The following is a 22287-nucleotide window of genomic DNA, read 5'->3' on the forward strand; positions in this document are numbered from 1 at the left end:
ATATGAAGACGTCATAGTATAGTAAGGCCTTAAAAGTGAGAAAAATGACATAGTATAGTATGGCAAAAAAAATGAAAAGACGACATAGTATAGTATGGCAAAAAAGGTTAAAAAACAACATAGTATAATAAGGCATAAAAACATCAAAAAACGTCATAGAATAGTAAAATATGAAGACATCATAGTATAGTGAGGCTTTTAAGGGAGAAAAATGACATAGTATAGTATGGCAAAAAAAGGTAAAAAACAACATAGTAAAATAAGGCATAAAAACGTCATAGAATAGTAAAATATGAAGACGTCATAATATAGTGAGGCCTTAGAAGTGAGAAAAACGACATAGTATAGTATGGCAAAAAAAGGTAAAAAACAACATAGTAAAATAAGGCATAAAAATATCTAAAAACGTCATAGTATATTAAAGTATAAAGACGTCATAGTATAGTAACACCCTAAAAGTAAAAAATATGACACAGTATAGTATCGCAAAAACATGAAAAAATGACAAGTATAGTAAGGCATAAAAACACAATTCATAGTATATTGAGGCATGAAAATGTCAAAAAATCTCATAGTATACCAAGGTATGAAATGTTATACTTAAATGTTATACTATTATAGTAAGGTCATAGTATAGTAAGGTCTTAAAAGTGAAAAATACTACATATTATAGTATCGCAAAAAAATGCCAAAAACGTCCTAGTATAGTTAGGCATAAAAATGCCACAAACCATCATAGTATAGTAAGACATAAAATGTTATAGTATAGAAAGGCATAAAAATACCAAAAAACATCATATTATAATGAGGCATAAAACATCATAGTATAGTAAGGCATTAAAACGCATTAAATTAAAAAGTCATAGTATAGTATGGCATGAAACGCCATAGTATAGTGAGGCACAAAAATGGCAGAAAACGTCATAGCATAGTAAGGCATAAACATGTCAAAAAACATCATAGTATAGTAAGGCATAAAAACATCAAAAAACCTTATATTATAGTAAGGCATAAATCGCCAAAAAATGTTATAGAATAGTAAAGCAAAAAAACATCATAGCATAGTAAGCCATAAACATGTCAAAAAACATCATAGTATAGTCATCAAAACGCCCAAAAACGTCATAGTAGTAAGGCATAAAAAAGCAAAAAAAGGTCATGGCATAAAAATGTCAAAAAACATTATAATATAGTTCGGCATAAAAATGTCAAAAAAAGTGATAGAATAGTCAGGTCTGAAAATGTGGCTACATGACTAGCTAGCACATTAGCGAACATTCTGATCAGAAGCTAGCACGCTAGTTTGGTCTGGGCCATCCTCATTACTCCAGGGAGCTCTGTCCTGTCCCAGAGGTCATATCTGAAATGCCACGTCTGAAAATAAAGTTCATGGTCCATAGAAACACTGGAGAAAGTTTCATGCTTGAATCATAAAATGCACAATACCTATATACAAGCTTATCTGCTGCACTACTACAGTTCTCATCACCTTTGAGGAAGAAACTTAACTTATGCAACAGAGGGGAAACTATTTGCCAACCCAGTGAAATCTCTCCTGGGCGTGCACACACATGCACAGCATACTGTAAATACACCCACCCAAACACACACACACACACACACACGCACACACACGCACACACACACACACACACACACACAGTTTTTGTTTCTTTTTTTTCCTGTGGGTCTTATTTCATACCATTAACATGTCAAGGATTTTTGGCAGAGTGTTAAAGTGCATTAAGGAGGATAATATGATAATGTGACACAAGCCCCACCGAAAGCCCTGTCATCTATTGAACTTGCACAAGAACCTGTTCCACCACAAACAAAGGCTGCAGTAATGTTCAAATACAGCAAATCTCTTCCTGACTCGTTTTTGTCTCCTCCTCTATCTCTGTTTTTTTCTTTCTTTTTTAATTTCTGTTACCCCTCCTCTCTCTGTTGGTTTGGCTTTTAATTATCCTTCCCTTGGCTCTCTGGGATATGGCGCCTGTCAGCCAATCAGAGAACAGCGGTCGGGCCTTAGCCTACTTTGAAAGTAACAACAAACTACACTTCAGTTCAGTTACAGTCCTGAACAATACACCCTGCAAACAATCAGCTTTTCACTACAGTCTTATCATAAATCATTCAGTGTTTTGCTCTTGCTTGCAAGTATGTGCAGTGACCCACCTCTGCTGAGCCTTTCCTCTTGACTGCGGGATCTCATTGTCTGAGTGTATCAAAAGCAGAGTGAGGCTCTTGGGGGAATTTGAGGAATCTGAGATGAGATGCTGGTCACGGTGCAGCCACATGGCAGCATCTCCCCACGTTCAATTAGGGCTACATTTGCTTGTCTGTCTCTATATTATGTGTGCGTGCATGCATGAGTGTGTGTGTGTGTTAATACAGCATGCGTCTGCTTCATTAGTTTTGTATAAGCCCCCATGCTCTGGTCTGAATGAGGAGGGAGGACGACACACGTCAGTCCCCAGACAGAGGCAGATGCTGCTGACACGTCTGAGTATCTCTCCATTGTAGTATTCATCCTCAGTGTCACATCTCATCTGAAGTGGTCAGCCAGACATGGTGCAACAGAAGGGTTTGTCTCAAACACATACACTCCCAGACACACATACACTCCCAGACACACACACACACACACACACACACACACACACACACACACACACACACACACACAAACACAGACACACACGCGCGCGTGCTTGTGGCTTCTTTCATAATTCTGTTTGGTGTGCCTTTTTGTAAGTGTGTGTATGTGGGGAGGGCGGGGTTACAGCTGCCATACTCCAGCTCAGAGGCCTTCTCATCAGGCTGATGATGCTTTTGAAGTGTTTTTTCTCTCCAAACAGAAAGACGAAGATATATGAAACACCCCCATGCCACCCCAACCTATAGCAACCCCAAAACCACCCCACCCCCCACCCCCACCACTTGAGCCCCACTCCAACCCAACTGGGAATTAATCTGTGTTTTATTAATGAGAGTCAGAGGAAGTGGCAATTATATAAAAAAAATCTCAGTTCCTACAAAAGAACAAAGGGCTTTGCTGAGTCTTTGTGACATAGAGGAAGAGAAATGTATCCTCTTTTACCACATGAATCCAAGTATGCCTGGCTCGTCCGGAATGTCCGCTGGCTCGTCTCTGCTCTGCCCACAATCACTGCTCATCGGCTACGGTCAGTGGACGAAGCCTTTGTGCGCTTTTCCTGTGAATGAAACTGTCCCCATGTTGACTTTGTGACGTGATGGGAGATCACAAAGGATCTCCTACCCATGTGCATATTTCAGATGGTCCTCCCACCTCTGTTTGTAAGGGGGAGAAAACATGGGAGGGGAAAGGCATCTTAAAAATGCCATTTGTCAGACAGGCATGCAACTACATCATCTATTGTGGGCTGTGGGTGGAAGAAGTACTCAGATGCTTTGTTTAAGTAAAAGTAGCAGTACAGTATTATTGGCTCCATGTGACCAATACATGACATTATTAATGCATCATGTGTGAGTAGTATTTTACTGTCATGGTTGGCTAAGGTGGAGCTGCTTTATCTACGTTATAGTTGATGAGTTCAGGGTTCAGGCCACAAGACAAATCTGTGTGGGGGTTGTGAGAAGATTAATGGGTTAGGAAAGAAAAAAAAGCAAATCTATTACATAAATTTGCATTTTTTTACTTTTTTTTAATCTTTGCTATTTTGTGAAATATTGGATAATATTACCTCCTGGTGTTTAGAGAAGAAGTCACTGTCACATGAGCTATAACGCTTGGGAGCTTAATCTGAAAAAGAAACTAGTAACTAAATGTGAAAAATAAAAATAAAATAAAATCCTCTCCAAAATATTGTGAAGTAGAAGTAGAATGTACCACAAAATTAAAATTAAAATGTCTGCCTGTGGATTTGTTCCATCAACAGGAAGAGAAAACAAGCTTTCCTGTTCTCATTATGGGCAACTTGGAATTTGAATCTGCAGGCAAATAGCAGTAAAATGGCTGAATGTGTGTTTGCATGTTTGAGCTTGAGTTGCAGCGCAAGGCAGCAAATACACAGAACTGGGCTCATCAAAGGCCCGAATGCTGAACAATCAACTCTCTGACTGTCAAATCCACTGTGTGCCTGCCAGAACTCCTCTCCTCTCCTCTCCTCTCCTCTCCTCTCCTCTCCTCTCTCTTCCCCCTGTAATTTACTGGGTAATTATTCCATTGTGTAAACAGCTATTACTGTGGCCGAATGCTGGCAAGTCTGAAAGCACTCTCCTGTCACAATGCTCACATTTCTCTCTCTCTCTTTCTCTTTCTCTCTCTCTCTCTCTCTCTCTCTCTCTCTCTCTCTCTCTTTCTCTCTCTCTCTTTCTTTGTCAAAGCCACAGGTCCTCACTGCACAGACACTCAAAAATAGAAGCCGTGAAATTAATCTGGTGGAGAGAGAGAGAGAGAGAGAGAGGGACCCAAACCTTGTTGGAACAAGTCTGCAGAAACAGGTTGTCTCTATAATCCACATTGATTGCAATTTCACACCTCTGTGTCAAGTTACAATGGCAACACATACTTTTTATAATAAGGCCTCTTGTAATAATGGGGCTTAGTTTTGAGAGGGATCTTTAATACTAAGAGATCATTTAACTCACCTGTGCATGATCTGTTATTTTAAGTTAAGGTGGTATAAAGGTTTTGGCAGACATACCAAAGCAAGATCAATACCATGATTTCAATTTAAGGTCATGGTATCCAGCTGTAACATCAGCAGTGACAAATAAACAAATCATTTCCAGCTGCAGGTGACAACGCTTTGCAGGGACAGACAGTGTCAAGTGGACTGAGCACGCGGCATCTGCATTCATGCAGAGCTTATTTGGGAAACTCGTGGCAGGAACACTGTCGCGGGTATACAATAGGTGTACAGTTACGCTCAGTGGCCAGTTTATTAGGAACGCCTGTATGCTGCAATCTAATACTACGGCCCTGTCATGATATAAAAATGAGCTTGTTTGTGAAGGGGTTTTGAGGATTTCTTTAGATCTAAAACAGACTGTATTAGACCTAAAGAAATATGAATTTTATACATGAGTCAACATTTAACAGCACATAACAGTGGCACCCTACCATTGTAGAAAAAACACTGTACACAGCTCAGTCTGCAGAGGAGCTGATGAATATGAGTGCAGATTTAATTCAGGTTTCTCGTTCCTCTTGGTTTTGCTGACCTGTCAAGCTCCTGAGTCCCTGTCCCACACGCGCACACACACACACACACACACACACACACACACACACACACACACACCTCCTGCTCAGACAGCAGCAGAGGCAAGACAAACCCCTGCATTCGCTCCAGTGGTTAGACTGTCTGTCTGTCTGTCTCACACTCTGTTTACTCCTCATTTGCTTACCCAGTCAGCTCTGAAACCTCAGAGCTGATGCCAGCAGAGACGCCTGCAGCCAGAGACACGAGGGAAGGAAAGAGGGGGGGGGGGGGCACAAAGATGCATAGACACCTTTAACTCCACCACCAGCATAGGCACAGAGAGAAGGGGGACAACATTGTTCAGTAACAATTTATTCTTGAAGACATGCTTGGACATGCTTGTGAAAGTCTTTCTTAGTATTCATGCCAATAAAGAACAATGAAACTTAATTTGAAAGTGAAACAGAGAGAAAGACAGTATAGGAGGAGAACCCTGATGTTTGCTTACAGAGATCTGCAACCAGGGAGACTTATGTAAGAGTAGGAATGAGTGAAGTCTCTTCTCGGACAGTCAACAGTGTCTAAGATGTTGCTCGTGGTGGTAGTTCAACTCTAAGACACACACACACACATACACACACACAAGCTTGTGCTGTAAACACACTCCCTGTCTGTCTGACGAAGATACACACATTCATTTTATAATTCATCTTCATACCTGGTTGTTGCACTTCAAATATCCTCTTAATTATGACCTGGAGAAGAAAGCAAAGCTGTAGGATTAATACATTTTGATGTATGTTGCTACAGTGAACAAACATTATACGAGGTTGCCAAATTTATTTACAGTAACCTTGTTTCTCTTGAATTCAGAAATAATTGCACATTCTTGCAGATCTATCAGGCTAGATCTGAACAGGCCAGAAGGTGAATATTGATCCTCCCTTCCACTCTGGGGTTTCCTGAGCCGGCCTGCAGGGCCATCCTCCAGGCCCCCTGGGGAAGGTGAGAGGAGGTCGATTCTGGCCTCAACAAGGCGTCTTTGTCCTTGTCCCAGGCAGGCGGAGGACCCAGCTGGGGGTCTCAGGCCAGCAGACACACGCCAATATTTGGGTGGAGAGGCAGAGTGCAACGTCCCTGTCCGTTCCACCTCACTGCCTCCTTTCTTATGGGTTAACAAGAAGCCACAACTGCTCCTCCCCCACCACACACACACACACCACCAAAGATACACATGCACATTAAGCATAAATTCATATTCACACAAAAACCACACAGACACACACACACACACACACACATGCACAGAAACCCCACATATCCTTCAGTCCAGCAGATTGTTATGACAGTTTGTCCTCTTTCTCTCCCTTTATTCTCCTCCTTCCCTCCCTCCATTTTTTTTGTTTTGTTTTGGCAGCCTCTGAGGTTCTTTTGTCTTCAGCCGACTTTCAAATGTCTATTTATTCACCGTGGTTTAATTGTGTTGTCGGCAAGATGTGTTTGAAATTGCTCAGTTTGCACATTTTGCATTACAATAGGAGCCATTGACTGGCCTGCTCATCCCGCTGTCCGGTGCCAGGTCTCCTTTTCAGAGAGGGCTGTTTCATCTTTTTATGCAAGTCTGCATTGTATTAAAAAATCCATAAATTAACCTTTGATGAATCTCTGTACTTATACTTGCACAAACATGTCCACATGCTTGACTGGACATAGCCTGTTACAGGCATATGATGTCATGGCTGCAGAGGGGCAGTTTTTGGAGCCGTTTACATCCAATTAACAGCGTGCTTTGAAGTTTTTTCGGTTGGCTTTCAAAAGACTGAACAATGCTGTTGCATTATGTCACTCAAGTGTTTGTTTTAGGGCATCGCCTAAAGCTTTTATATAATTTGTTACACAAATTCTGTAATTTGCAGGGAAATCAGTTGGTGTATATGGGGCGAATTTTCTGTTAATTAAACTTGGAGACATCTAGAACATTGCACTCTTTCTTTAAATATTTAGGACATGATGTTACAGCGATCAACATATCTGAGGAAATGTTAATTTGATATTCAAATCACTTAGAGCACAACTTGCAAAACATTCAGTAGGCCGTTTCCCTCGTGACTCAACAGCCTTCTGTTTTCCTTACGCCCTCGTTCTCGCTGTCTGACACACACACACACTTTTTCAACCATATTAACAGTATTACACTACCATGGATAGGAGCACTGTGGAGTCCATTTTGCACAATTTAACTCAAGGTCCACTAGCAAGTTTTTTCGAGAGCGTTAAATGAAGTCACCAAATCTGGGATAGTTTGCCCACTAATAAGGAACATGATCTTGGTCATGAGACAAGTTAGTTTTACCCTACTGATGATCTGCTGTTGTCAAACTACTGTTTCCAAGGTCAAAAACAGAATCCAAAGAACCGTTGGTGTTTGGATAATCTGTAGCCACGTCCTCTGAGGGTCAGACGCTCTGACAACAGTTTGCTTCGAAATGAATAGAGCAAGAATTTGAAAGTTAAAGTATACCACAAGGTAATGAAATCAAAAGAAACAGCAAGTGATGTCTGGTTTCAAAGTGGAGGTGGATTGTTCAAACACCACAGCAATATAATGGCTCAGTGGCTGAGACGTCACAAGCATCTTTAAACTTGGAGCCTGCAGGCAGCACTTTCAGAACCACCTCCCTTACTCTGAGTGTGGGTACATTCCTCTCCGGTTCTCCTCCCTGCAAACGTGTGCCAACCAGACATCTTCCCACCCAACGCCCAGTCTGGACTTCAGCGTCTTCTCACGTAGACCTGGCCTCTGCAGAGTGAGAGGTACGGAGAGGCATCACCTGACTGACACTGGCTGAGCAGACTTAGCACATTCTTCAGGGTTTGAGGGTTTTAATGTGTGCGCACATCTTGACTTGGCGAGTGCCAGAGCCGCAGCAGAGGCTTGCACTTCACATACCACATCACCAGAATGTGTGATATCGCTATGACAAGGGGGTATTATAAGAGCGAGACGGCATTGACAGACAGGAGGAAGGAGACGGGTGTTCCCGGTAAATACCAAAACCGCTCCTAACCTGCGTTCGGAAACTATTCCAGGCACGTTAAGAGCACCTGTGTGATTATATGGCTGACCAGGCTGTTTTAATGATACAGCTGCCGAATTCCAGTCGTCAGTCCCTGGAAAACAGAGGACAAACGACGAAATATGTTCCCAACAAGATGACATTTATTGACAAGTTCTGAGCTGTAGAACATGAAGTAACAGATGGTGTGTCAGTAACAGCTTCACATACCAGTATATTTGACTTATTGGAAAACAGTACACAAATGAAATGATTGTTGAGAGAGAAATAACAGAATTATGTGCTACAAAAAGGCTTTGATTATTCACACTACCCAAGCTGGGTTAAGACAAAGATACAAAAATTAAGACCATTAAGAGATTTCTTTGTACAAATTGTGCAAATCAAAGGCTTCTACAAATGAATTACAAAGCAAGTATACAATCTATACACACGCAAAAGACTTCCATTTAAGATACTCAGATATTATAGCTACAAAGTTAACTACTTTGGAAACACATAGCTTCCATTATTTAAATCCAAAATAACACTAAGATTAGCTATTTGTATTTTGGCAATATTTGTGTTATTGTGTTTAAATATGACCCCTGCTATTAAGTGTAGTCATACATTTTCACAATGTAAGAATGTTTTCTAAAAGTAGACAGTTCTGTAAAATTATTTTTCACAAAACTTGTACATTCACAAAAAAAAAAAAAAAAAAAGTATTCAGAACAGAAAACATGAAACAAAAAGGTTTCCCTTCCTTGAACAAATACAGGCAAAAACTATACAAAACCCTGAGACACAAAACAACAAAATGACAAAATCATAGTTTGAAAAAACAGCTTGAACGAGAAAAGTATCTTCTTCAGCCGTAACGGGCCACATTCTCTCTTGCGAGCTTGTATTTTAAGTTGAGGAGGAAGATTCAAATTTAGCTCACCAAAATTGAGGGAAGCCCAAGTCCAACGTCTAAAAATACAGACAGGAAGATTGTTTCTGTGCACAAAATCATACACTTCCCCAAATGTCTTCTCTAGTTCCCCATACGTCTGGCAGAGCAAAGGTCTAATTCAGTCTATCAGCAATCCAAATAAATTACACCTGAGTAAACGCCCAGTGTCAGGAGGGGAGAGGAACCACAACAAAGCACAGCCGACTTTCTTTTTAAGTTTGCTGTAAAACAACATGTCAGTGAGAGACACTAATAAGTCCTTTCAGAGTCTGTTAAACTGGTAATCTACTGGCGAGATAATACACATTTGATGATGGAGTGAGTCAGTTGAGCAGTGCAGGGCCGACACAGTCACAGTAGCTTATTTGACCCAGGAGGTGGAAAGAGAAAATCTGAGGCATTTGCCCAGAGCACACATCTATGCTATCGGTCTGTTTCCTGGCTGTGGCTTGCATGTTATATAGAGACCACTGTGAGGTCCCTGCAGTATACATGGCAACGAGTCCAGCTCAGGCTAGTGGCGACATGGGAAAGTTACACAAGAACGACGAGTAAACAGATCAGGTGCAAAGAGGCCGCAGACTTCCAGTCTCTGGGCTGTTTCCAGGAATCAGGCCTCCACTCCTTTGCAGATGAAGATAATGTGAATCAGGCTAGGATGGAGCCACAGCAGGAATACACAAACCCTTCCTCCTCCTCCTCCTCCTCCTCCTCCTCTCTGCAGCCAGCGAAGGGAGACTGAATACCAGACACCATGGCTGATCTGGGGAAAGAGACAGAGGGAGATTAATGTTTAGGTCCTGTGAACTCAGAGGAGCTGCTGTTGTATGAGGACCGACCACATGACCAGAGGGGCGGCCTGGACATTCTCGGGGAGCGGAGAGGAATGCAGAGACTTGGGTCCTCCGAGCTACACATCAGCTTATCACCATGCCATTTTATCAGGCTTACCCACATAGCGTTAATAATGCCTCAGGACAGAGCGTTATTTAACCAAAGTCCTCCTGGCATGTGGGATTAAGCTGCTCAAGCCATTTATGTCGCTAGGTAATAAATATCTGAGGGTGGCAGTGAAGAGGACCCAGCTCTGTGAAAATAAGCTTCTCTGGACTCAGATAAATCACATATTCAAAACCATCTGCTCATCTGCTTTATCCGGATATAAGTCACACTGTATGAGTCTTTCTTATGGTTCAATTTTCAAATTCCTGCATGTGTTAAGCACCATTCGTACAACAAACACTGAGATGAATTCTTTTGAATCTCTCATCTCCGGCTCACTCTGCAACCTCGGATACTTGGAGCGTCTAATTTTCCTCCCCTGCTGTTATAAAGGAATGCTCCACTGGATATTTGGGGAAGGGGGCGAACATGATGTTTACATCTAATTTGCATATTTTTGATGATAACTCAGCTCTGCCAGAGCAGATGAAGAATGTGTTTGTGCTCTCTGTGCTGGGAGGCAGAGAGTTGACAGTTACAGGCAGGCTCTGCTGGGGGTTTGTTTGGATAACCTAATGAGTTCTCATTTCCATGGCCAACAAAGCCGGCTGATACTACAGAAGCCTCAACTGATCCATACACATCTGTTACTGTTGTGAATACATTGCCTGGAGCATAACAGTCAGCCAGAGCACTGTGCTACTGGAATAACAACAGAGAGGCACAAAGAGGTTTCAAACAAACTTCAGATTAAGCAGCAGTAGGAAAACTATCTGATTGCACATTACACCCTCTTGAAGAAAATTACTATGTCAGGTTCATGCTGTGCAAACTGCAGTATGTTGTATTAAACCCAAATCCTAAAATAGATCTGTCTACAACACCAAAAATGCAAAAAAAAAACAAAAACAACAACAAAAACTGCTCAGTTCCGCTGAATAGCCTCTTGGCAGAAAGCAACTAGGGCTGAGTTTTGGTACCAAAACCAAAATGATGACACCATACTTTAAGAAACATGAGCAATTTTTCTACAACATTTTTAGAAAGCAATAGTTCGACATTTTGGGAAACACAACCTTTTCGCAGCCAGCCAGCAGCCGGTTAGCTTAGCTTAGCATTAAGACTGGAAACAAAAATAAAAATCCACCTACAAGCGCCTCTAACAATATAAATAATATAAATCCAAGTTATTAACATGACTATCTCATTTGGTTTGATCTTTACTGAAAAACTACAGACATTCGATCCACAGCCCATAACAGAAACTTCTTCGACGTTTATCACATGCAACTGCAGGCCTGATGGAAGTTTCCATTGCTGCTCTCTCTGTGTGTTCATGTGCACGGGTCACAGGCTGAGTTTTGCTACTGCTGCTGCTGCTAGTCTAATCTCTCTGAAGTGCAGATGATGCAGAGCATGCCTCTGAATCTTAAATACTTTGCTGCTCTGGTCTGCTCCAACTACGACAACATCGCTGTTTCATACGAGTTGCAGCTTTATTTTTAGTCGTCTATCTCTCGAGTTCAGTGGGAGTGAGCTTTCACACACATTCATGTTGTCGAGCCACTGGCGCGATATGAACTCAGGTCAGCAAAGTGTATTAAAAGTACAGATCAAAAAGGTCTCTCGTGTGTTACACAACTTTTTTTTTTTTTTTATAATTAGAAACAGCCTAGAGGGGAATGAAAAACTTAGACCGCAGTGTCGAAATGTATTCCACAAAGGTTATATGTCTGTCATCATCAGTACATCCATAAAAGAATCTGTCTCACACTGCCAAACTTCAGCTCCCTCAGCTGCAACAAGGGTCCTGCTGTCCTCAGAAATGAGCTCTAGACTGTCTCAGAGTCCCTTTTTTATTACCTGTCATGTCAAGGTCAATTATATACTGAGCTGTACCAGCCACGCTGTTCACCTTTGATGCATATGTAAAACTACCGTCTTTTATATGGAAAAATTCATCCTGACTTGTGTTCAAACTTTCTGTTTTTACTTGCTCACTGTACCGAAATAGCCAAATCGACCTTCACAGATATGACCTCCTCCTGCCAACAGGGAGGAAGATTTCTTGAGTGAATAAGTGTGGGATGCCAACACGTTAATAACTGTAGCCCAGAAAGTACCCAGATGCCCTGTGTGTGTGTGTGTCTTCGGTCTGGTCCACTGCGGTAACCGCAGTGTGCTGCTGAGCGGGATGGAGGGAGTCCATGTGTCCTTCAGCTGACCAAACAGATGGGCCGGGACTATATGAAGTGATTGGATCTGGCACTCAGAGGTTTAACCTGACTCAGTCTGTCTGCTCCACATGGGAATAATGCCAGATTGAGTTTGACAAAAAGAAAATAACGACCAAATCTCAAGCTTTTTCATGATTTTAAAATGTCACACTTTCTAGTTGAAGGAACACACACACACATACACACATCATGGGACTAGGTCACATTTAGTGGACGACACCTGCATCATGACATTCATCTGCAGTTTTTTTTATTTTGTTTTTTTTTGTTTTATTGCACCTTGGACTCCATCTGTGCCTTCTATAGGCCCAATTACCCACAATACACCAAACCAAAAGCTGAGTCCTCTTTCTTTATCTGTCCCTTGTGTCCAACAAGGCCTGTGCCATGTTTACTAATGACCACCTAGAATTCCACTGTATTGACCATGGTATGAATCACAGTCACTTCATTTACATGAGTTTGCATTGTTTTGAGGGACAAATAAAGGACTCCTGGATGAGCCACAAGCATCTTGGTACAGCTGCAAAGTATAATGAGCCACATCTTGATGAATCCTTGTAGAAACTCCAGTTTAAGACGGGAACAAAGAGCGTCTCTGTGACTGAATGTGCACCACTTCAGCACTACTTGAGAGGCGCAAATATTACGTAATTCAGATTAATTACCAGGCAGACACACTCTGTCCCATCCCAGCTGGCTTTCTGAAGAGGACCCTGTAACTGTATGACAGCTCGTCTCTTTTTGAGGGTGTAATCAAATTAGTCTGGGTGATTATTCAGCCATTTTAAGCATCTTTTTCCCTTTCGCTTTTTGTTACTCGCAGCGTGGAGAAAAGACCAATAAAAACTCCATTAGGTTTATGCAAATTTAAGCAGCCGTGCCAAGGGCTGTAATGTGGCAGATTGATTACTCAAGGGACGGGAGACAAAGTGTGTGTGTGCACGTGCTAACTTTAACTGTGTATGTGTGTGTCTGAGTGAACGGAGGTGGGATCGTTGTTGTACACAGATGCCGCAATAAAAGCCTCATTCAGCTTGTGTTCCTGGTGGCCCTCACAGCGAGGCATTAATAAAACATTAGTATTGAGTGACTGGGGCCTCTGCTCTCCTCCTCCCTGATCCCACTGTGACCTTTCCATTTTACAGCAGCTGTCTGGGGATGCAGAGAGCCCGCCGACGACTCCCTCTGTGGCCCCCTGACCTCTCCAGGTGTACCCTATCGCACAAAGCCGTGCCCACCTCATAAGTGCTTCAGTTGAAGCCGTTAAAAACGGAGAATGCTGCTTATGTCTGTGATTTGGAGCGGAGCGGGCTGATGAGAAGGGAGGGATAGAGAAGGAGAGGGGGGGGGGGGGGCAGAGAAAACAAAGGCTCAAGTGTAGATAACAGTCATTTCTGGGGCTGTTATAGTTCGGTGGTTTAAAAGGAGAGAGAGACTGTTCTGAACTTTGTGCAGGGATCTCCGGTTACATCCTGTCTGCCTAGTCTAGTACCAACAACGGACCAGATTACACCCTGATGCTATTTGATGTATGACCTCCAAAACATAGACCAAAAAAAACATTTCAAATCAACTGTAAAGATTACACAGCACAAAGTCAAAATATTAAAGTGAAATCTGTTTAGATCTTGATGTTTTTAGTTTATTTGAGAGCTGTCTAGACCATAACAAATACAGACCATAATACTTTAACATTTACAAATACTTTTCCATCAACAGTGGGTTCTGGTTTGGCCTTGGAGTCTGCAGTTAGTCACATCTGGTAGAAATGCACAAGGCTCCAAAGTACAGTAGGTGGTGACAAAATGAGCAGGGAGAATGGTAATCCCATACAGGCCACGCTAACTGCCAGGACAACTGAAAGGCCTCAGCCACAAGGCAACATTAACAAATCTTTACTAATGGGAATGCAGGCCACACCTTCATTCCTCCCAAATTAGAGTAAGGATGGCTGGCTTTTTAAAGGACAGGCAATGCCAGCAATGCAACTCCCTGTGTGTGTGTGTGTGTGTGTGTGTGTGTGTGTGTGTGTGTGTGTGTGTGTGTGTCTGTGCGTGTGTGAGAGAGAGAGAGGGAGAGTAGTATGAGTAGAAAACGAGTGGTTTCACAACTGTGTAAAAACTTACAATACTACTAGTGAATACTTGAACAGCTGACTGGTGGTTTTCAGCCCCATCATAAACATGAAAGATACACACACACACACACACACACACACACACACACACACACACACACACACACACACACACACCATCACACACACACACACACACACACACACACACACACACACACACACACACACACACACACACACACAATTATTTTCCTCTCTGATCCCAGCTGAAAGTTGACAAGTATTTTTAGTCAGGCGTTAGTCTCGGCTGCCAAACGGCGCAAAATATAGCTTTGCTTCTCCTGGTCTTACCCGCTCTCCGCTTCATCCTCCTCCTCTGTTTGTGTATATATCTGTGAGAGAGTGTGTGTGTGTGTGTGTGTGTGTGTGTGTGTGTGTGTGTGTGTGTGTGAATGCATCCTGCTCTGTGTCACTTTGTTGTTCCTTAAATTTCTGCCACTTCACTCCTCCTCTGAAACCCCTCCCCCGTCTCGGGTGAGAGAAAGTCAAGCAGCGTCAGGGTAGGACGCCCGCTCAACAAGCTGGAAATCTGAGCTTTTTCCATGTCTGCTGTAATTAAACATAAAGGCAGTCGGCAGCATGATGGTTACTACCGTAACTGCCTAACTGAATTCATAAGGACGCGGTGCCTTGATCTTTTATAGCCAGGCTGTCTGTCTCCATCAGGCCGGAAAAACCTTGAGTACCATGGAGACAGTGGTCCGTACCAGCAGCCTCATAATGCTAAGCCCCCAGCTCCATCATACCCAGCTGTTTACTGTAGACACAAGTCACACATAAGCCTTCTGCTTTTCACTTGCTTCCACTTAGCTTTACTTTCAAACTTCTTGGCAGCGTAGAAGTTTTGTTTGGAGTCACTCTGACAGGAAAAAGCTGCTGTTCTTTGCAGAACAGAACAGACTGATATATCTAAACTTTAGTCACAGAAACTGACTTAATTTGTCACACTAAAAGGGTTTTTTTCTGGGTTACAACTGAGGAACTCTGCTGGTAAGGGGACATTGAAAAAGATGATCATGAATTTTTGACATCTTTACATGTGTAGCGTACGCATTGCATAGGCAAACTATTGCTTTAAGTGTGAATGTTTGTTATACTTGATGACAGACATGTCATCAAACAGGCTGCATTAAACCAGTGAACATATAGCACAAAATGATTACATCAGGACAGATAATGTATGTGCTTTGTGAAGCCATGAGAATGTAGTCTACCTAATAAAACCCTGCCGTATTTTTACTTTAAAAATGCACAGCTCTAGTAAAGATAAAACCACAAAACCATCAATAAAAGATGCAGCAGAGTCTGAGCTTTTTAAAATGCAAATCTGGTGTAGCAATGAACTGTTTTCAATTGATTGCATCAGCACTAAAAGAAGATCACGGGACAGGCCTTGCGTCATAAAATTTAAATTTAGCTCTACCACCACCGGGCACATGTAAAAACAACCCTAAAACCTTCAAAATATCATCAATAATATGTGTTTTCTCTCGTCTTGTTTCATCTCCTAGCCCCTCCGTCCCTCCTGCCTCACCCTGTGCGAATAACTCGAAACACCTCGGGAAAAATTTATCATCTCTTATCTTGCATGAAGCTGTGAAAACTGCCACCTGTCGTTCCTTCAGGCAGATTAGGACGAGCAATTCTTCACTGATATGGTGTGTTACATTTCAGTCAATCATATTTTCATACCATTGAGATAGATCCTTCTTCCTTCCACCCCCTTATTCCCCTCCTGAACTTCTTACTCTGAGCAGAACATATCGCCCTGTATTCTGTCACCACATACGATGCTAAAGTAGATTTTTGTTTGGTTTTCATCCTGTAAAGCACTAACCCGTAAAGTTCTATATGAATAAAATTGTATTATTTTAGTTAGCACTAGCACTTGTAGAAAAATGTTGAGGATATGTATGAGGACATCATCATCAGACTCATCAAGCTCACCAAAACCTCCTTGTGCTCCTCTGGCTCCATGCCCTCTATATTTTTGAATGCCGTGTGTCATATCACCTTTTACACTTATGACTGCTCTAAGGTACTGACTCATTCTAAGGTACTGACTCATAATAGGCAGTCAGTTAGCGCACAGCAGCCTGGCCCTGCAGAGCACTGCCACTACAAGCACAGACCTGATCCCTGCCTCTCCACCTCGCTCCTGTCGCTGACACAGGTCTCATGTTGTACCTCTCTCTCTGTAATTACCAACACCACTGACATTCCTCCTGCTCTCTAAACCAGGACTCCACCGTGTTTATCCAACAGCCAGCCATCACAGCAGCTAGATAATGTGTAACTGTAACCACTAGCAACCCTGACAACAGCGAGGGGTTTTAAACTGGCCTCGTCTGGTTCAAACTGACATTCACGTGGGTTTGTTAAACAAGTGACTGAGCAGTTAGAACTGATTAAAGATATTCTTGTTACTATAAAGTCAGTTCCCATTTATTATGTGACAATAGGGACACTATGAATAGCACATATAATTCACATCTTGTTTGTTTGTGCCAGTTTAAGGAAACTACAATTACTCACCGTAGAAACCTCAGACAGTGCGTCCCTCTATGCTGAGAGGTACTTCCATGTGCTGACGAAGGCGGTGGGAATGAGTGAGTAGGGCACGCTGGTCACGCTGTCCCAAGAGTCGGATGATGGATCGTAACAGTCTAGTGTCTTACACCTCTGAGCTCCAAAGTATCCCCCGACCACATATAGTCTGTTTCCTGACGCCACTGCGTGGCAGCTGATCCGTTTGGCTGTCACGTCACCAAACTTGGACCACTGGTATGTCTCGCTGTTGAACCGGTAAGCAGAGCTGGCTGAGAATTCAGTATCGCCGCCGATCACTACGACATGGTTGCCAACTACAGCTGCAGCCGTGTATCGCCACAGCTGTGGACAGGCGGCTGGTACAGACCACCGGTTCTGGCAAGGGTCAAAGCACTGCACCTTGGGATACTTGTCTCTGTTGACACTGGTGCCTCCAAAGGCAAAGAGTTTGTTTTTGGCACCAACAACGGCAGCGTTGCTCACCCCTTCTCTGAGCGGAGCCACCAGCGTCCATTTATTGGTCTGAGGGTCGTACTGTTCCACCTGTTTGAGAGACACAGATGGAGAGGCGGGGAAGGATCCCGCAAGAGAAGTGTGTCCTCCCACAACATACAGCATGTGGTCGAGCTCCGCAGAACCATGTCCAAATCTGGCTACCAACATGGGGGCTGCTTTGGACCACTCATCATGTAACGTGTCGTAGACCCAGACATCTTTGGAGGCACCGTTCTCAGAACCGCGCCCTCCGGTAACATAAACCTGAGAGACAGGCAGAGAAATCACATTTTGAGTACAACTACACAACGTAAAATGAAAAATGCAAATATTGAAGTATGTATATACATCACATACATACCTTGCAACCAATAGCACAAGCACTGCATTCTTTCCTGGGGCTGGGGATGTCTGTTTTGGGGGTGATCTCCTTGGTCTTGTTGTCGATGACGTAGACTTTATCACACATGAAAGTCTGTCCTCCCAGCAGCAGCAGGGCCTGGCTGACCTTTCTCGGCCGCGCACAGAAGCCTGTTACAATACCGTCGTTCTGGAGGATCCTCATCTTACACCGTACGGCATCTTCAACAATTTCCCTGCCTTCCTTATGGCACATCACCAGCTCTTCTGAGGCGACGTTCTTCAGTAGATACGTTTCGGGGAGCAGCGCCAGGCGGACACAGCGCAGCAGCTCAGGCAGCTCACTGTGCCTCTGCTCCATGTCTGCCTTAACCCAGTCGATAACAGCCTCGTACACAAGGCTCTCATCCTCCACCTCCAGCTCCTCACTGAGAATTAGCTCCTTGACTTTATCTCTGGGCAGGCTGAGGAAGTCCTCTGTCTTGAAGAGAGTAGCAAAGTTTGCCAGGCACATCCTCCACGACAGCTCGTACAGTCTCTGACACTGATGGGCGTCTGACAGCAGCATCATCCCCAGACAGTTCGACTGGTGGAGGTTCTTCTCTAGAAACTCTGCCGCTGCGTCCCTGATGTCGTGGAACTGAAGCATGTCTCCGGCTTCTAGGAGAGACTCTGCGTTTTCCTCGTTGATTATGATTCGGGCCGAGTAGGCGTAATCAAGCAAGAGCTCCAGAACCTCCGGGTGGAGAGAGTCGTGGAAGTTGACTTCAGCGTCACGACTCTCCCTGAGCCCGCCACCGAACATGGCCTCAAAGTATCGGCTACAGGAGGCCAGGACAGCTCGGTGACAGGGGAAGGATCGGTTTCCGGCCTTCAGGATAACATCCGTGAAGACTTTTCGCTTGCGCAGCAGGTTGAGTTGAGTCAACAGGCTGTCGGCGTGGGACGTCTTGTGGAAGAGTTGGATATTCATGGAGCCAGAACTAGAGCGAGACTTTCTGTTTTCGTGGTTGCTGACAGACATCTTGACTTGAACCTGGAAAGGAGGAAATACAGAGGAAAAATATGAGCACAAGTACAAAGAGACACTCCTTTGCATTTGTTTAATTTGATAGTTGAACAGGAGGAAGGGTTTTATGAATGAATGCTCCTATTGATGTGAGCGCTACCATAAACACTCCCATTTTATAATCAAACAAACCTCATTATGACAACAGCTGAACAACAGGCTTATGGCCTCATATCAGTGTACCCAGTTACATCGGAAATGAACTTCAGACTTTCGAGAGATGAAAGGGGATCAGATAAGAAGCAGTCCAATAGAAACCAGTGTGTGTACACTGTGTGCCATAAAGATTTACACCATGAAACATCAATGTCAAGACTCAGCTCTCAAACCTGTGACAAAAAATTAGCTATCTTAACTTGCTCCTATTACAACCTCAATGTTAAGTAAAGAAGCAACACCTGGGTGTGTTGCTGTATATCACATCTTTCCACCCCTATAAACATGTTAGGGCTGTGAGTCACCTCCAGCCATAGCAAGAGCCAAAAGATTCCTGCCAGCCTGTTCTGTTTCTCTGCTGGTTCACATACAAGATGGTGCCAAAGGCAAAGCTTTCAAGCCCACATAAGATCTCACACCTCAGACCAGCTCCTTGAGGATAAAATTATGTAACAACTGTGCAACAGATAAGAACCCAATCTTTCTTTTGATCATCTGCAGTGGGTTTAGACTAGCTTGCAGCTGCTGCTTTAAGCAGGAGGATATTCTGGGGTGGAATTATAATATTTATGCTGAATTTAAAATATGATTAACCTCTATTGCATTCTGCACTCAAATTCTAGTAGATATAATTATGCAATAACAACACATTCAAGCTTGTTATGAATATGACTAGTATGAGGCAATCATGGCATGCTACAGTGGGTTAATAAAGACTGTACACAACTTGAAAACGACCAAATAAATATCTTCCGCATAAAAGCCTCCATTGTTCCAAAGCAGATAAATTTAAGTCGGCTATTCAGCCCCACTGAAAGGGAAACGGTGGACTTCCGTGGAGGGACTCAGCGTGAAATCCAATTCGTTTTGTGCAGTAAATGTGAAACTCCGGTCAGCACTTCAGCATGCGCTCAACTTTCCTCCCAAGTTAGCAGCAACAGCAGCAGCAGCAACAGCAGCAGCAGCAGCAGCAGCAGCAGCCTGCAAACATCCAGGCTGCTACAACCACCAGACATCAAAAGGATCCAGTGTTACAGGCTGTAACTAAACCCTCATTTCGGAAGTTGGAGAAAAGTCAAACGGGCACGTATCTCGGATATCGACACTTGAGGAGGATTAGGAGTTTTAATGCTTACCTTGATAGGAGCAGGGCTAAGCCGGATTCCTTTATCTCGGTTACAACTTGTTCCGCCGTTGATTTGTTTGAAGTTGTGGCTCAGTTTAAACGATTCCGCTTTCCGAGTATCCTGTATCACGTCCTACACTGCTGGAAACTGGTTGAGCCATTTGTATTCGTCGCAAGCTTTTGAATTTAAACGCGAAAAACTAAACAAAAAAAAAACAATATAAAAAGTTATACGTGGGTTTATTTCGAGAGCCACGCAGCCTGCAGCGGAGCAACGAGCCGAGCGAGGAGAAAGAGCAGGGGCAGCGGTAGTGTTCATTCAGGCTCCTCCTATTCCTGCTGCTATTGTCCAATGAGCACAAACACCTCAGAAAAAGGGCTGCCCTGTTCTTTATCCAAGAGGCTATCATTGTTAGATATCTATGGCATAAAAAAATAAAAAGCACCTGCCACTGTATGTTTCAGCTTCCTGCTTTGTTCCTCACTTTCACTTGAGTCTGCATGGAGAATCAAATCTCTAGTTTGTCACCAGTATCAAAGCAATGCAAGATTGTTTGTACAGCACCTTTCAACAGCAAGGCAATGCAAGGCAGAAAAGCATGAAAGTATGTGTAGTATATGTGTGTGTGTGTGTGTGTGTGTGTGTGTGTGTGTGTGTGTGTGTGTGTGTGTGTATATATATACACACACCACACATACACACACATATACTACATATACTTCCTCAGATTCAGGATACAAACACCGCTACAACCAGCCTTGGTTCAAGCACTACATTTACAGTAGACAAGCCATGTTTAAGTGCCTATAAAAAGACACTAAGTGAATCCCTAATAGTTTCTTTCTGCATTTCAGAAATAATGAGTTTATGAGTTCCTCCAACACAGCCAACAGTTCAGTAATGCATACTGTAAATTTTATTGCCAGAGATGAATTTTTAAATGCTGTTTCAAAGCAACTCTCCACACTGTCAGGAATACTTGAGAGAGAATGAGGCCTGAGGCCTGCTGCCTCAATTCATTTATCATTTTGTGGCCCAAGAGTTGTTACATTCAAACATACTGAATTCAAAAATAATTGACCCTTAGCTTATAACATACTTATCATGAATAAGTTTCTTACTGTAGAATGTAAACTTCCCTGGGTTGATAAAATCATTCAATTCACAAAAAAAGAAAATCGACTATTAATTCTCTATCACATGTCCAAGCAAAAAAAGAGAACATGGTCATATGAATCAAAGTTTACCCGATACTAGAACTGATTATAATCATCAGGAATAGTGATCAGCATCCTTGCTCTCTACAGCACCAGGCACAGTGTTGCCCTTGCTCAGACTGCCAGCTTCACATAACCAGCAGTCTTAGTGGTCATATGATGGCAGGTTAAAGTCCTTCTGAGGACCATGAGGTCACTTCTCCAACTGAGTTCCTGACATTTTCTGATGGATTTACGCACTCGTGAGGTTAACAGAAATGTATGAAGAATGTCCTCAGTTCCAGGTAGGTTATCAGGACAAGGATCAGCCTGCACATACAAGGAGTTTTCATGGGCTGCTTAAAACATGATACAACACAAGGTCATAACAGCCCCATAAACATTTTGAAAAGACTTTGAAGTAATCAGGTAAAATTTCTCTGTGTGTATTCTGTGTATTTATGTATGAGAAATATGATATAGTAAGTAATATCCAAATACTAATTTCTTTTAACTCTCTTACACACTTAAACTCACTCACACTTAAATATACTTTAATAAATACAATACTAATGTCCTTTTCTGTGCGACTAAAACATAGTTCTTTGTTGGGACATGTCTCAACATGTTTGTAGGTGTAACAAATGACATTGTAAATGGTTTGATTCCATTTTAGGTGTGGCCATTGTGAGGGCCCTGCTTTTGTGTATGCTGGCTCCGCATTTTACTGGGACTCTTAAAAGCAACAGAGGCATTTTTAAACGTTATTAGTTCACCTGTGCTTTTCATGCTTTAAACAGTTCCAT

General features: G+C 42.8%; 1 protein-coding gene across 1 annotated transcript; it reads right to left on the minus strand.

Annotated features, from left to right (window-relative positions):
• Positions 1–9916: 9916 nt before the first annotated feature.
• Positions 9917–20533, minus strand: LOC111217458 (ectoderm-neural cortex protein 1-like). Its single transcript, XM_022739344.1, has 4 exons — positions 20295–20533; positions 17935–18969; positions 17064–17837; positions 9917–9969 (listed from the first exon to the last, which is right to left on the minus strand). The coding sequence occupies exons 2-3, from the start codon at positions 18955–18957 to the stop codon at positions 17091–17093; spliced, it is 1770 nt and encodes a 589-aa protein (XP_022595065.1). The 5' UTR covers positions 18958–18969; positions 20295–20533; the 3' UTR covers positions 9917–9969; positions 17064–17090.
• Between the last annotated feature and the right edge of the window lie 1754 nt (positions 20534–22287).

Source organism: Seriola dumerili, unplaced genomic scaffold, assembly GCF_002260705.1.
Source record: "Seriola dumerili isolate Sdu_G_001 unplaced genomic scaffold, Sdu_1.0 BDQW01000002.1, whole genome shotgun sequence".
In the NCBI taxonomy this organism is placed as follows: Eukaryota; Metazoa; Chordata; class Actinopteri; order Carangiformes; family Carangidae; genus Seriola; species Seriola dumerili.

Bases quoted from the DNA above. Each gene is read 5' to 3' on its own strand.
- LOC111217458 (XM_022739344.1), bottom strand. From the start codon at position 18,957: ATGTCTGTCAGCAACCACGAAAACAGAAAGTCTCGCTCTAGTTCTGGC. The intron at 17,838-17,934 runs GTATGTATGTGA...CCTGTCTCTCAG, and splicing joins CTTGTGCTATTGGTTGCAAG to GTTTATGTTACCGGAGGGCG.